The 16,924-nt window shown below is 47.7% G+C and overlaps 1 protein-coding gene across 1 annotated transcript in view; it reads left to right on the forward strand.

Moving 5' to 3' along the window:
• LOC119226341 (zinc finger protein 609-like) overlaps positions 1-12,948 on the forward strand; it is a 58,372-nt gene extending 45,424 nt beyond the window's left edge. The window contains 6 exon segments of the mRNA XM_062561849.1: positions 4,193-4,280; positions 6,538-9,079; positions 9,181-9,550; positions 10,413-10,787; positions 11,031-11,109; positions 12,258-12,948. Coding sequence (XP_062417833.1) covers positions 4,193-4,280; positions 6,538-9,079; positions 9,181-9,550; positions 10,413-10,787; positions 11,031-11,104 — 3,449 coding nt within the window. The 3' untranslated portion in view covers positions 11,105-11,109; positions 12,258-12,948.
• The last annotated feature ends 3,976 nt before the right edge of the window (positions 12,949-16,924 follow it).

Consider the following 16,924-nt stretch of genomic DNA (forward strand, 5'->3'; position numbering starts at 1 on the left):
AATCACTGAGCGTGTAGAAGAAGGCATAATTGCGTGTGCTGGTAATTGTTCACTTTGGGGCTTATCAGGACTCTCCTTGTTTTAATCGGGGGACACGTTTAATGACGCTTTGAATCGGATGTTGCCCCGAGAACAGTCGTGTGCTGTCACACCCCATCATCACACCGGAGCGGGCACCCATTTTGAAAGATAACAAAGGCCTTTTTGACGAGGTCAGTCAGTGAAAATGCCATTAACCCCGGCGGGTTCCTGTTGAGTTGGAGCAGAGCAGAGGTCAGCCGGCGACCCCCCCCCCCCCCCCCCGGGCCCAGAATTCTGGCCCCTAATGAAATGTGTTAAGGATGAAGGAAGTGTGTGTGTGTGTGTGTGTGCGCGCAGTCAACCATGCAGCAGCAGGCAAACCTACTCCTGACTTTGATTTGTCCCCAAACATTGGCCTCTTGTTCCAGGGATCCCACACGTTTGTTGTTCCACGGCATTGAAAGGAAACCAGTGGTGGAAATGACAGGCCGGTTGGGCTCCACTCGGCTGTCACGAGTGACCCTAATAAGGCCGACACAGACGCAGGGGGGAGTCCATCGTCTCCCCCCCCCCCCCCCCCCCCCACACAGTGCAAGTGCTCACTGATGGAAAGTCCTTTCGGTTCCCCGTGCAATTTGCTTTCTGCCACAGGGGATTTTGTTTTGGGTTGTTGTTGTTTTTCGTCGAGGGCTTTCCACGTTGAGACAGACTTGGCGTTTACATCTTTGTGAGCAGATACGTTTCAATGGCTGTCAGCTTCTTCCAGCATGGAGGAGTTCATCTTAATCTCGTGCATTCCCCTCGAGCACGGTTTTATCTCGCCAAGATGTCCCATGAATTCCCAGCCGCTCGTCTAAGAAGTCCATTAGAAACAATATGGCGTTAATTGTGTGAATTGTTTGTGGGTGACTAGAAGGGGTTTAAATAATGCTATTGAAAGCTTCCCATTCTTCACCACTACCTCCTGTTCCCTTTTCCAGCCAATGGGTGTTCATCAACATCATTTCATTGTTTGATAACAATCAAGAAGTGAAGGGTTAAACCCTTGGTAATTAATAAAAAGATTAATTAACGAGTATAGAGAAACTATTGTTAGTATGCAAAATGGAACTGATAGTGAAACTCCACTTCTTCAGTTTGACTAGAAATGAGTATTGTAAAAGTAATGTAAAGAATGTTCACAATCTGCTATTAAGAATCAACCAGGCTGTGTTTACCTCAGGCTTTTCACAGTTAGGTGGCTTTGAAAATAAACGCTATATAATAAACTATATTTTTTTCGCTCCATTCCCGTCGGAGCCGCGGTGCGTCTGCATTTCTCTGAACGACCTTGAGGTGTCCCACACAACGCTCCTCAAACCACTTTATTAGCATTCACGGGAAGTATCGCAGCGGCGGAGATCTGAGGTGACCCAGAAGCCAAGGACCACTCTGAAAGGACTACAGAGCGCTCTGGCTTCAACATGGGGAGGGAGGGGGGCCGGGGGGGGGGCGAAGGACACCACCAAACTACGAAAGGCCCGACAAAGATGTGAAGCATTGTATGGAGTTTTAATTGAGCCATTGGCCTATTGTTATATTGAGTGTTTCAGTTTTTCCTTGTAGAATATTATTTTGTGTTGGCACATACGTTTGATCTAAACAGTAACATTGTTAACAATTGAGATGTTTCATTCTCCTTTTGCCGCTGACGGCGCCGTGAACCCAAAGGCGTGTCGTTTTCTCAACACAGTCGGCAAGGAGGGACTGAAAGAAGTGGGATTCGATAGCGGCCCTTTTGAGAGCATGGATCTACTTCTGAATTGATTACCTCAGTCAACATTGTGAACACAGGTTTATGGTCTCGGACGCTAGTTTCACGTCTTCTCCGCTACAACGTGACCTTCTTTCAGTGAGTTCTAGTCCATTGAGAGTAAACTGTGTCGTGCCGTCGTGTTTTTCTCTTATAACTTAAACGCGTTTTCAGTTCATGAAAGTTTATTCCAACTGTTTTGGTTTCCCCAAAATTGTTGGTTTATAACTTCTTGGTGCCGTTACCATGACTACATCCACTTCTCACACATTAAGTATTTCTTAACTCCTCAATGACCTAGTGAGGGTGTTTTTATCACCACATCTTCTCCCGCTGTGAGCCACTCTTCCAGCGGCCGACCCCTACATGAGTTGTACTCGAGGGGGAACTTCCTTGGGAGAACCAGATACAGAGGCTCATGTTCCGGCGGGACAGTGATCCGTATCCAGCAACCAAATACATCAGCGGATTTCTTCAGAACAAGATTGTGAAAGTCCTTGATATGTGAACCAAAAGGTTAGAGCGGAGTCCTGTCAAAGAAGGCCTTTGCAGGGGCCTCAAGATGGCTTTTGAGATTCTCCTCATTCAGCTCCATTGAGCGCGAGTAAATCTGTGAGTGGATAACAGAAAAAAAAGCCCTGCTGAAAAGAAGCCAAACAACAATCTTTAAATATTACACAGTTTGGTAAAGAATATTTGTTGTACCTCTGGTAATGCTAACAGAACCTCCCAGTGACACAGCGCCACTGAAGCAGGCACACGGTCTGATGCTAATTTAAAATCATTAAAGCCCTTTAAGCCCTCATGGTAGTGTTTCTAAACCCCACCCCCCAGGCCGGAGAAAGCAGGGCGCATCATGAAAGACCACTCTTTCATTTGCCCTGCCTGTGATTTACATCCTGCCACAACCAGCTGCCAGAGCCATTTTGTGTTGGAGTGTTTGGAGAGCTTCGGGTGGAGGGGTTGTGGGGGTGGGGTGGGGGGAGGTGATGGTGCTGTTGAAGGTGTTTTTCAGAAAGGGCCTGTGTTCTTCTAATGTGACAGAAAGCTGAGCTCTTCCTCCACCACATTGGCAGCTGGATCCCGCCCTGACGCCGTCAGGAGTGACGGAACGAGTCGTGTGGCCAAGTGTCGGGCAGGTCCCTGTAAACGTACACGGGGGGGGGGGGGGGGGGGGCAGGCGGATGGCTGTGCCGTTGAGAGGAGGAAATGAGGGTTGAGGGGTAAGTGGGGGTGAGCGAGAGAGGCTTCCCGAGCCAACCGAGCGCTCCGAGGGACGCGAGCTGCCAGCCAGCATTCCTGTGCCATTAGATAAGTCGGCCCGCTGCAGCCTCCAGTTTCTCTGCAGTGCTGAGGTGGCAAGCGGGGGTCACCACCGGCGGGGGGGGGCAATACATTGTGAATGTTTTTTGTGAAACAGCCGTCCGCGCATAATCCTGTCAAGTTGCTTAGTTTAAAGGTCTGCCTCTCCCCCTGCTGCCCGCTTTGTGCTCTTAGGTTGTTGTTGTTGTTGTTTTTTGCATTAACATGGATTCAGTGCAGGGTTTCACTCATGCAACATACTAAATGACATTTTAAATGACACGCCGATGCAGAGTGTCGAAACACGCACGGGACTAATTTGAGGCTCGGGTGTCCCACTCGATCGCGCAGCTTGGCACACGGGGGCCAAATGGCAACGCGGGAGCTTCTGAGTGTGACGGATGGCAGCAATACCAGTGAAGTCAAGGAGCTGCTCTCTCTCTCTCTCTCTCTCTCTCTCTCTCATGCGTGGTTACAGTCCGTCGGACCAAACCATTCACGGTGAATTGGTTTAACCCGGGAGCTCGTTTGTTTGTTTTTATAGAAGCCGAGAGTAGTAGATCCATATTCTCCCTACGGCATGCATTTCTTGGCTGCAAAGTGAGATGGAGGACGGCAAAAAAATAAAATGATATTTGCCTTCAAAGAATTCTCCTTTGGGGGGGGGGGGAGAAACTCTCTCCACTGTGAGGGGGGGGGGGGGGGGGGGGGGTGGCTGATTTAAATGGAAAGGGTGTTGAGCGAATGTTCCCTCGGTGTGATCACTCTTAGTGAGACCTTCCACCGCTCTCTTATCCAGGTTTCTAGAGGACTGCAGTCGAGTGTGTTCAAAGTCATTTAGGAGATATCAGTCAGTCTGCCCCCCCCCCCCGCGGCTCTGGTGTGTGTGTGTGTGTGAAGAAGATTAAAAAAAAAAAGAAGGGATCTTTGACTCTCCCAGCCGTCTGTGCGTGTGACGGCCTTTAGCAAAGAGCGACGCAGTCATGCAGCAGCCACAATGCACAAATGTTCCTATTTGTTTTTGCTGCTATTGTCGGAGCTCAAAACAAATGGCCTCTTTGTTTCCCCGTGTCACAGGCATGCTGGTGGTCAACGTCACCTGGAGAAACAAGACGTATGTGGGAACCCTACTGGACTGCACTCGGCATGACTGGGCGCCCCCCAGGTAAGGAGCGTCCGCCCTCTTTTCAGGGTTCTCCCTGCCACAGGAGAGAAGCAGCGATGTGAATATCTAAGCATGCGCCACCTAATCTGCGCTTGTTAATGTTAATGCCGCATCACTCGTGTGGCGCTGGTCAAACAAAAGCCGCACTAACCGGTTTTACAAGGTATTTGCACTTTGCAAAGAACTCACTGCCACACACGGTGGTTGTAAATGTCACGGTAGAGAGGGGGGGGGAAACAAATTCTGGGTTTCCATCCATCATTGATGCAGTCTCTCAAACCGGGCTGCACGCGGCCTCTTAACCTTTTCATATTCTCTGGGATATGAATCCACTGTAGTGCCATCGGCTCGAGAACATATACGGGCCTAATGCACAAACCTGCTTGTGTGCAGCTGGACCTTTTCAAGCCTCTGTCTGCAGTGAGTGAGTGGGGTGGGGTGGGGAGGGGGGGGGGAGAACAGAATTCATTGGCAGCCGGGCTGGGGTCCCGGGAGGAAGTGGTTGGAAATAGAAAGCTACTCTAACAAGCCAGATTGCAGAATCCAATTATTGGACTAATAGCTTTTCCTCAACACTGTATATAACATTCTCTATCACCAAGGCTGCAGTTTCTTAGATCAGAGTTTTGTGGGCAGTAGCTGAAGTTGTTTGTAATTTCCGGGTATTTGCCTTTTTTTTTTAATGCAGTATACTGTTGCGTAACGGTTGTGTAAAATACATTGCCAAGCACTTGCTTTAATTTAGGTCACCTGCACTACATCTAAATGTAAATATAAATCTATATTTGAACTGCATGGTTAAGTGCAATGGAAGAAAAGAAAAAAAAAAAGTCAAGATTAAAGCCTGGCTAATGGAAAACAAGGTGAGGCGGCATCACACTAATGTATCACAGTATATCACAATATGTCCAGTAAGTGAGGTTTGCAAAGGATGTATTTGGACCCAAGAGCGTTTGCAGAAGGACTACATTAGGGAAACACCATGAATAATTCAGAAAGCTTTCAGCAGACTGAATATAAACTTGCACTTGTAATGAGTCAAAATTCCTCCACCGCTGCCAGACTGTGGATGTCTTCACGTCCCCTGCTGGGGTAGAAATGGTTTGGAGAGACTTTTAACAGGGAGCTGTGAGTCATACCGGTCTCTCTTTGACACAGATTCCTAACCTTGACTGCTGTGGAGATAGATAATTACATTACTGCTACGCAGAGATAAGGCCAAACTGCTATTCTAAGTATCTGAGTGACTCGTAGTCGTGATTACAAAAGCAGCCCGACTGCTTACTGATGTCTTTTCAAATTATGTTTACGTGCCTTTGAGTTGTCGTGTGGCTTTATACAAAGTACTTACTCGCTTACAGTGCAAAAAAATATCCTATTGTCGTATTACGAGAGGACAGCCACAGAGCAATGGCACATATTTTCCTTTTATTGCCATTGTTGGGGCTTCTGCAGTATTCACATCGTTGCTATTACTATTTTCACTTCCTCAAGCTCCTTAGAGAGAATGTGTAATTGTGGCATTTCATCTGGCATACCAGTGCAGTAAATACAATTGTATGGGAGACTCAAATATTCCAAACTTTCTAAAGGTAAAGCAGAGAAGCAGCATCTCGTACAAACGTCTCGAATCATGATGAATAATAATATTTTAGTATAGGTTCAAACACTTTGAGACCATAACTGTTGCAAAAAGAATGTTTCCCTCTGACCTGAATAATCACAGATTTTGATTGTGTTAGGTTAGCTAACCGATAACTGTGGTTTACACATCACTTATCACATCTTTACAAGTGTAATGGAGAGCACACACTCCATTGGTGATTTAGGAGTGTGATCTTGTAGGAATTAAATAAATTGAAGAGAACTTCTATAAAATGTGTTGCCAAAAAAAGCCTAATATATTGACCGTGATTTAATTACATTTTCATGTTGCTGACGCTTTATCCAAAGTGATTTACTATAAGTGCATTTCAACCATAGAGATACAAACTCAGAAGAACAAGAAAGTGCAATTTCATCAAATAAGCCAATTTACAACTTGTTAGAGATAAGAGCCATTAGAAGTACAATTTAAGTGCTACAATTTGTTAGTGTTTTTAAGTCAAGGTAAAGTCTGAAGACGTGTGACGATAAGGTTTTGCCTTTTTTATTCGGCCCCCACAGAAATGTTGATTTAAAGTCCATTGTATAGTTTGAGTTGTATGGAAATCAACCATCACTAATTCTTTACGCCTGGTTTTTGCCACCACTTCAGATTTTGTGAATCCCCGACAAGCGATCTTGAAATGAGGAACGGCCGCGGCAGAGGCAAGCGGATGAGACCAAACAGCAACGCCCCCATCAATGAAAACAGCAACTCATCGGACAACAAGGGCACCGCCAACAACAAGACGCGAGCCGCCTCCAACAGCAAGGGCCGGAGGGGCAGCCAGACGCCGTCGGAGCGCCGCACGCCGCCCAACAGCAACACGGAGGACATCAAGGCCAGTCCCTCCTCCGCTGGCAAACGCAAGGCCAAACCTGCCTCGGACATGGAGCCCAATTCCAGCTCGGAGGACACCAAAGGCAACAAGCGAATGCGGACGAACTCCAACAGTGGCCTGGGGCCGACGGGTCTCCCTCTTCCCTCCATCAAGACCGAGCCCCTCCCGCCCCCCCTCGACCGCAGCTGCCCCTCTCCGGTTCTCATCGACTGCCCGCACCCCAACTGCAACAAGAAGTACAAGCACATCAACGGCCTCAAGTACCACCAAGCCCGCGCCCACAACGACGACGACATCAAGTTGGAGGTAGACGGGGACAGCGAGTACGGCGAGGACTCGACTCTCCACCCGGAGCCAGGGAACTGCAACGGAGCGTCCATCTCTCAGAAAGGATGCCCGTCTCCCGCGCGTTCGGTCACTCCGAAAGGGAGGAGCTTTGACGCTCAGAGTCCCTCGCCATCTCCTGGCAAGTTTGGGTCGAAGCAGAGTAAAAAGAAGCTGGCCGAGACCGATCCAGAATTGGGAGGCACGCCGACGGACGGGTGTGAGGACGGGCCGTGCCTCACCGATGAGGCCAGTAACGACGGGATAGATGATAAGAGGGGGTCGGACAAGTCGAAAAAGGCCGCCGCGAAGGCCGATAAAATGGCTCAGAAAAACATGAAGTCGCCACGGCCGGCTGTCCCTGGCTCGACGTCGTCCCAGCAGATGTACCCTTTTCCTCCAGGGAACCCCAGTTCTTCCCCGGGCATTACCCCAATAATACAAGGGATTCCCAAGAGTCCCCAAATGAAGGGTGCGCAGCCTAAACCCTCTGCCATTGGAGAGCCTCCCTCAAGTAGCTCCAAAGACAAGAAGAAGAAGGACAAGAAGAAAAAGGATGGCGCGAAGGAGGCCGACAGCCCCAAGCCGCCGGGAAAGGGAGGGAAACTGGAGGAAGGGAAGCTCCCGTACCCCGAAACGTCCGATCCAGGAAACAAGGGAGAAGGGCTCCTCAATGGTTCCTCGGATCTACACCAGAGTCGCCTGGCCAGTATCAAGGCTGAGGCTGACAAAATATACAGCTTCTCCGACAATGCCCCAAGCCCTTCCATTGGTGTAGCCAGTCGGATAGACGGCAGCGGGATGCCGCAGCCTCTCACGCCACTTCACGCAGCGAACCAGAATGGTGCCGACAACTCGTCGGTGAAAACCAATAGCCCAGCGTATTCAGACATTTCAGATGCTGGCGAGGATGGAGAAGGAAAACCTGATGGTGGCAAAGTCCGGACGGAGGACCAAGCTGTCAGGGAAAGTGTCAAAAAGGCCCTCTTTCCGAACCCGATACCGAGCAAAGAATCCCCTTATTACCCCAGCTATGACAATTATTACTCACCCAATTACGTAAACCCCAGTCCTGGTGGGCCCAATCCAGGCACGCCAGGGGCTGAAGGTCAGATCAAGATCAAACGGGAAGAGGACCAGGATCAAGTTGAGGAAAAAGTTAAAGTTGAAGTTCCTGAAGACCGTAAACCTGACAGCATTGCTCTCGGACTGCAGCTGCAGCAGCAACAACAGCAGCAACAACAACAACAACAACAGCAGCAACAGCAGCAACAACAACAACAACAACAGCAGCAACAGCAACAACAGCAGCAACAGCAGCAACAACAGCAGCAGCAGCAGCAGCAGCAACAACAACAGCAGCAGCAGCAGCAGCAACAACAACAGCAGCAACAGCATCTACAACAACAGCAGCATCAACAGCAGCAGCTACAACAACACATCCAACAGCAACAAATGCAGCAGCAGCAGCAGCCCTCCGTCATCCAACAGCGATCCAACATGTACATGCAACCGCTTTACTACAACCAGTACGCGTACGTCCCTCCATATGCGTACCATCCCGATCAAGCCTACCACAACCACTTGATAAACACCAACCCGGCCTACCGGCAACAGTGCGAAGAGCGCCAGCGCCAGATGGCGGAGCAGCATCGCGCCGAGAAGAAGTCGGACGCAGCTTTAAAGGAGCGAGAAGCCTCCATGAAGGAGGAGTGGAAACAGAAGAGCCCGATGCCACCGAGCCTCTCCAAAGCCGGCCAGTCGGACCACGCCAAGGCATCGCAGCCCTCGAGCAAATCCAGAGACTCGCCCTCTGAGCCCGCCTCCAAGTCCCTCGGAGGCGTCAAGGGGGACGACCACAAGTCCCAACAGGCCGAGGGGCTGAAGATGAAGCTGACCGAAGGGGGCCACCATGGAAAGGACGACTCCAAGCAACCACTGGAGTCCAGAGGTCAGGCAGGGCTGGAGCAGGCCATGTGGTACAGACAGGTAATCACCAAGCTAGCATAAAAGTGTGTGTGAATATACGTCGTAGAATTTGTAGATTCTGTTTTGTGCAGACTTTTAAAAATGTATTCGTCCCCCTTCAGCAGTACCCCGAGAGCCAGAAGGCCCAAGCAGAAGACGAACACCAGCAGCCACAACCCCGATGGAAAGACGAAAGGGACAGAGAGCGGGAACGCGATCGTAAATTAAAGGACGACCGGCCCAGGCCCAAGGACGGTCAGAGCGGGCAGAAGGAGGACGCCAAGGAGGGCGGCGACCCCAGGATCTCTTCCGAGGACCACCGGGCCATGAGCAAAGACTCTCGTTCTAATCCCCACCTGCAGTTCTCGTCGCCACTTGCACAGCACCAGGGCTACATGCCCTACATGCATGGTTACCCCTATGGACAAGGCTATGACCCCAACCACCCTGGATACAGGGGCATGCCCTCGGTCATGATGCAGAATTTCCCAGGTAGGACATCAGATTTCCAATATATGCTGTCTGGGGGGTGGGGGGGGGGGGGGGGGGGGGGAGGATTTAATACAGTCCTGGTAAGAAGTCATATGCACTATGAAAGATGGTTATCATTTTGAATTAGTCTGAGCCGGTGGCTTTGGCGAGAGAGAGTCATCGATTTAGAACAGTGATAAAGTTTAATCTACAGCAAAGGAAAGGTCTTAAAACCTGCAGGTCTCGTACTTCTTTGGGAAGACGATTTTGTCATTGCGGATTTTCTATCATCACTGGTTTTTATCCTGATGTTTTCTTTCAAAACCGCAAATGATAAGATAATTATACAATTCATCAACAGATTGCAGTTATTTCAGAAACTAGTCAAGCAGCATTAAATAATTGATAGTGATGACGGTAGTTTGCTGTGGCTTAATGGGTGCAAAACACAGCATGGAAGTAGTCTGCAGGGTAGTTATTCAATCAACAATTGATTTTGTCTTTATGGAAAATAAAATGAACTGAGTGGGTTGGAAGAGTCCTGCTGATATATGCAGCCCAGAGAATGCAGTTTACGTGTATTCAACCCGGACCAGGTATGAAAACCATCCTTTATATAGTTTAATCGAAAACTCCATTTTCCCTTTGCAAAGGAAATGTAAATGCCCAATTCTGCCTTTGTGGTCCACCACATTCAAATATCTAGGTTTTTATTTGTAGCTGGAATGTTTAACTATAGTCACCTGGATATTAAGCAGATGTGTTGTTGCATCCAAACATCAGTCAGTGGACTATTCAGCTTGGCGTTTGAGTAACTTCATCAACCGTTTATCAACAGCATTTTTATCCCACAAAAAGCATCAACTCTTCCCATCCCTCGCAGGCTCGTACCTTCCCGGAGGCTACCCGTTCTCCCCATATGGCACTAAAATAGCCGGCGGTGACGAGGGCGGGGACAAATCTCGCGCTAGCCCCACGGTCACCAAAACGGCGGCGGACTCCAAAGCGCTGGATATCCTGCATCAGCACGCCAGCCAATACAAGAGCAAATCCCCCACGGTGGGGGACAAACCCCCCCACGAGAGGGAGAGGGAGCGGGAGCAGGAGCGAGGAGCCGGTGGGGACCGGGAGCGCGAGAGGGAGAGGGAGCGAGACGTGGACCGGCCGCGCTCCTCGCCCTCGCAGCGCATCATGCCCTCTCACCACCACCTGAGCTACCCGCTGCTCTCGGGCCAGTACGACCTGTCCTTCGCCACAGGTCAGTCCCGCTCTCGGGCCCCAACCCGTTAGCCCGGCCGCTAAATGTAAACATGCTTAATTAGGCACTATGTATGCAAAGTAGATGAATGCCAGTTAGGTTAATTCAGAAAATAAAGAAGGGGGGGGGGGGGGAGAAAAAGGCTCGCAGTCAGAATATTTACTGTAAGTAGATGCAGACTGTTTTTGGCAGATCAGCAATCTAAATTCAGAAGCTAAATAGGAATTTTCCAACCCACCGTAGGTCTCTCCTCGTCAGCTATTGTTGCCAGCCAACAAGCGGCAACCCCCTCCCTGTACCCGCCACCGCGGAGGTGAGAACGGTAAGACCCTCGTTAGCGGGAAACGGGTGCAACAAAACACGAGGGGGGGGGGGGCCCACTGAGACACTCTGGTTGGCAGCGCGGGAGGTGGACCTGTTCGGCTTCCTCCGGCGGACGGGTTTTAACTCGGTCTGGAGTGAAAGTGAACGCCGTGCTTCTCCGCCGCATTTATGTTTGCAGAGACTCGGACGCGGCAACCTGCGCGAAAACACTAATCCGGGCCAAACAAAAGCCCTCACTGCTCCGCTGCAATCCAGTATAATAAGCAGTGCAGCATTTAGCCCCTCGGCTCATCCATCCTAAGTAGGTCCTCTGAGGACAAGTGGATCATGGTGTTGATAATAGAGATGTGGAATGAGCCCGCCCAGACTCTGAGCCCCCGGCAGCCTGCACTGACATCCAGTGGCCCTTCTGTGAAACCACAGCTGAGTCATTGGAGACAGAAATGTCTGGTGTTGATTCTACTTGATGATCGCCTTTGATTTATGTAGTTTGCCGTGGAGCTCTATTTCATTATACGCCTGTCCTTGGTATCCCTTTAGTTAGCACTTACGATGGATCTTACTTGTAGCACGTTGTAGTTTGGCTTTCTTGAATTGTGTTGTTCTGTTAAATGCATTTATTGTAAGACGCTTCGGATACAAACGTCAGCGTGAAAAATAAATAATACAAATAACAGTGTAGTGCTATACAGATAAATGACTTCCTCCAAAATAATCCTAAAGTTGAATCAACATTACATTCAAGTTGTATCCAATGAATCTGGGTGAAAGTTATTATCAGGAAAATGTCCTTTAAAACATAAGAAAATGCCCTCTATATTGTATCTATGAATGTATTACCATTGTGTATACATTAATGCGTAAGCACAGTGGTTGTTCAGAGGCGATAAAACATTGTGTGTATCATAAAAGCACAACTCATTTTAAGATAAACACATGGTTGGTGAAATCCTAATCTACTTCTGAATATAGTTCCTAAATAAACGTGACAGAGTAAAAAGTAGCTGCCACAAACGCCGTCAAATTGGATTCAGGAACAGCACCAGCTGCCTTTTTGTTTACATGCGCCAGACTGTTGTGGCTTCTGCATTTTATCCAAATCGTTACGTGATCAAACAGTAAATGAGTCTCCTTTGTCTTTCACAGGGAAACCTGACCGTCACACCTCAACCCTGCAAAGATTCATGTGACTGGCTCACATGAGGCAACAATCTCCCGGGTGTTACCTTTTAGGCATCAGTTGAATGGTGTTTCTATCTATATTTTTTGTTTGTTCTGCCCCGAAGCAGATTGTCTTTTTTTTTTTTCGTTTTTTTTTTTTTTTGGTCCTTCCCTCGTAAATGAGCCCAAATTTTCCCCACCCTCGGACTGACACAGGACTGCTAATAACCCAGGTTCAAAGCCATCGCTCTGCCGCAGCAAGCAGAAGGAACACCCACCCGCTGATTATCTAGTCTTTGCACTGTCAACAAACACAATGCAAAAAGAGACTATTGGACTGCCAAGAACAGCTGTTTTTGTTGTTGTTGTTGTTGTTGTTTTTTTTTTTTTTCTTTGACTGCATTGTTTGTTTTTTTTTGTTTTTTTTTAATGTCACGCGCAGAAGGACATTGGCCGGGGACTTTAAAGTGAGTCGGGTGGCTGACGGGAGAGGGCGGTCAAACTAAATAAAGGACTGAAAAGAAAAAGCGAATCATATTGAAATGATTTCACTTCTGTCTTTGGCTTGTTGTATGCCGTGAAACAACAGTATATCCTTAACTTGACAAATGTTTGGCTATATTTCGGGGGCAGGAGGAGGAGGAGGAGGGGGGGGGGGAATATGGAGACAGCTGCTTTCTTCAGAGACTTTAGAGCCTGAGGCTGAAGTTTTTTTTTTTGTTGTCCCCCCCCCCCCCCCCCCCCCCCCCCCCCCATCATCATCATCATCACTATCAAAGCCTCCTCTGAACCCTCGGTGTTTCAGGGATGATGTCGTCGTCACGTCTGTGCAAAGGGGACCGCACACACCTCAGTGGAGAATAAACACTATTCATGTATTCTTTTTCTTCAGCTCCATATCATTGTGCTCACCCTTGAATGTGTCTTGACGCTGGTATGAGTCCTGTCTCTTCCCCCCCCCCCCCCCCCCCCTCACCATGAAAGGGACACGTCTGTCTTTTTGCACTCCACCCGGTGAAGCCACATCAGCGAGCGATGATGAGGTCACGGCGCCACGTCTTCTCTACATTAGTTTTTTTTCCCCGCTTCCTTCAGCTTCTCTCTTTCAGTTTGTTTTCTGTAAATGTGAAATCTCATTCAACTCATGCTTTTTCTCTGCTGTAATATAGACTTTTAGCCTACTTTTGTGTGCATAAATGTTTATATTTATCCCGACACGTCACTGTTTCCGAGCTGCACAAGATGTGCTCACTTGGTCGCTTCCCCGCACGTCTGGCTGTGCATCTTCTTTGCTCGTCTTGCTGCACTTTTTAACAAATATTTTCTTATTATTTTGGCTTCTACAACGCGTTTGACGCATCACAAGCTTGCTCCACACTTCAAAAACCATCCCAACTGCTGCTGTGTGCAATTGCTGTCCAAATCTTTTTCAGGGATTCGGTGGCGACTTTCAAGTCGGGTGTGCGTGTGTGTGCGTGTGTGTGCGTGTGTGTGTGTGGGGGTGTGTGGGGGTGTGTGTATGGTATGGAGGTAGGGGTTAAGTGGTCAAAAGGGCGAAGATTTCTCTTGGTGCTTCACTCGCTCATGTGGCTTCACCATAAACACACATTCATTTCGGGACCGTGAGCATGGGGGTCCCTCGACGCGCTTTGCGTCAGCTGGGCCGATGGGTCGGACACCTCGGGGGGGCGAGTCGGAGACCTCAGACGAGCAGCTTCTCTTTGCTCAGTCGCTGTGCTGTGAGATGGACCCCCCCCCCCCCCCCCCCGACGACACGGATGAGAATGAAATGTCACGCGAACCAATGCGACGCAGACTATGAACTTAAAGGACAAGTGTGTAGGATTCAGTGGCATCGGATCGCGCCCCTCCCCCTCTGAGCGTGCAGAAGAACCTACGGGGGGGGGGCTTTTAAGGGGACTTTTTCATTGACAGTCGCGACAGTCTGCATGGCCTGTTCTACCAGAGGATCCTCTTGGCTTTGAATTACAGTCCTCCTGTATCTCAGGGGTTGGAAGTGAAATTCTATCCAGATGCCATTTGCATTGGTTTGAGAGGGCTTCTCTTTGTGGCGTCCTGCTCTCGAACCCGATGTCCTGCTGTTGTGGGTTTTTTGTTTTTGTTTTTTTAATTCATAAATGACAAATTGACTCAGCACGGGGACGTGCTAACGGTTTTACGCCACACAACGCTGTTAAATGATGATGATTTAGATTTTTTACGATTGAAAGGTTCCCATTGTTCTAGTATATTTTTTTCTTATTTAATACTGTATCCGTTCAAGTCCACACGCCACCAGTTGACCTAGTTGAACACCCTCTGAAGCTGGATGTTTGCGTTCTGTTGAAACTCGGTCCTCATCATTATGAAACTGCTGCAGTTCATTTCGAGGTTCACAGACATCAAGTAAATAAGTTGCAGTATCTCGTCCCACAAGTTTGCGAGCGGGTGGGGGCGGGGGGAGGTCTGTCTTTTGAATTTCTGTGCATTTTAAGGAAGAATGGCTGACATGAGAAGGCTGAATGTGGTGGCGTGTGACTCGTGCTTAGTCTGTAAGGGTGGTCTAGGCAGCTGTGATGTCATTAAAGTCGGTGGGTTTTAGTACCAGCGGACTGCATACAGTACATATAGTTTTATCAAGACAATGGTTGTGACAAGTGCATTTGTTCTCTCTGACTGAGAGTAGTAATGTTATCTCAGTAGTAAGCAAAGCCCAGTGGAAATCATATATACTGAAGTGTATGAAAGGCCTGAAAAGTCATGTTTGCTATCAGCATATTGGAAAGTGCTTGGCTCTTGTATTTTGCAGGACTGTATTTGTATCATGGTGAAGAGTATATTTATTGGCCAGCAGTTGTCTCAATTGGTGCCTAGTTGAACATTCTTCTGTGAAAAAACACAGACACTTGCTCGTTTGTCCACCCTCCCCACACCACCCCCTCTCCCACTCCCACCCCCCCCCCCCCCCCCCCCCCCGAAGCACCCGTTCTGGTGCTTGCAAGGATGTTTACAATGTCTTCATTTTCTTTCTGTGTGAGCTATTCAGAACTCTTCACCCTCTCTCCTCCTTTCTCCCTCCCTTCAGGAGTTTGTGTAAAGTGTACATTGCCATGGTTCTTTTTTATACAATACTCTGTAACTTGCCTTTGTAAATTTGGGCTGGAAAAAAATAAATCTTTTTATGAGACAATCTGTCCTGGTAACTGCTCAATGGCTTCTGCTCTGAGGATGCTGCGGGACAAAGATGGTAATAGTGCTCTATTATCCGAATTTCTTCTGATTTTCTTCCCCAGTACCAATAAGCAATTCATTATGTCTGTTCAGGTGTTATGGTAATATTGGTAGGGCTGAAGGTCGAGAAATAGATCACGTAAGTTTAGAGACTATATTATTGTCAATAGACTATTCTAAAGAACGAAGAGTTTGCCTTACATGTTGGTTCCTGACTGATTAGCTGACATTGTACTAGTGGGAAGAATGTCAATTAAAAACATCAGTTAATTAATACGCTAGAAATGCACATTCAAAAAAGTGCACCGTTTCATTTGGCCACAGGAGAGCAGTGTCTCTAAAGACGCCACAGTCCGTCTCAGCCGTCTTAAACATCAGTCTTTTTTTCAGGAGTTTTACTTTACATCAAGTTTGGCTGAAAACAAAAATGTACACGCCATTGCATCCAGCCGACAGAGTAAGTTGTTTATAAGGTTTCATATTGGGAGAATTTAAATTGCCTCTCAACGGTTCTCAACATGGCGAAGGCTCCGAGCTACCGTGCTAGCGGCTAACGAGGCTAACAATGAAGCCATCGTGTTTACTTCATTCTCACAGGTAGATATTTCTCCACCTTGTCTACTTAAAACTTCTGAGACATTTTTTTTTGCTTTAAATATTGAATAGTCTTTTTCTATTATAAAATATATGTTGCTTATTGTTAACTCATCTGCGGAAGAAGGAAAGTCACCTGACCTCAAGAGATCTAGCAAACCCAAATGAGTCCGTTTAAATTCTCATGAAACAATTGCAAAGTCGTTCCTAGAGGCATTTTCTAATTCATCATTATTGAATATTCACGTTTAGCTTCACTAGTCTGCTTCATCCCGGGCTTTGCTGGTGCATTCCATCATTTACCCCCTGTAAATGGAGGTCAAACCCACCCCAGGGAAAGTACCAGAAGTCTCTGCTGGCTGTCCTTCATACAAGGGAGAAACAGATTCTGTGCTTTTTAGAGTTTGTATAGTTCGTAGAACTCAGAATTTCCTTTTTATCCAAAATATTATTAGTCAAAGTTTATTTCTATACGTCTTGAAACGTGTTTTATGATGTTTTAGTAAATAATTATGCAAAAATCATAATTGATTCATACGCAAGGCTTTGTATATATTTTTAAGGCCAATTATTGAATAGCTAGCTGGGACCATTAAGACCAGATAACCTTTAAGCTGTGGAACCCTGCAGAGCATTTTTGCATATTTACACCAATTTATAGACTTGAGATAATTAAAAGGGCCGTTAGTTGCATGAACTCATTGTCTAACGTTTCCCTCTCTTCACTGCATCACTTTAACTTACTGCACATTGCAGCTTCATCTGCTGTTGAATTGACTGCCGTCAGTCCGTTAAGGATATTTTTATCTGCCCTTAATGCTGGTGAA

This window comes from Pungitius pungitius, chromosome 4 (genome assembly GCF_949316345.1).
Source record: "Pungitius pungitius chromosome 4, fPunPun2.1, whole genome shotgun sequence".
Taxonomy (NCBI): Eukaryota; Metazoa; Chordata; class Actinopteri; order Perciformes; family Gasterosteidae; genus Pungitius; species Pungitius pungitius.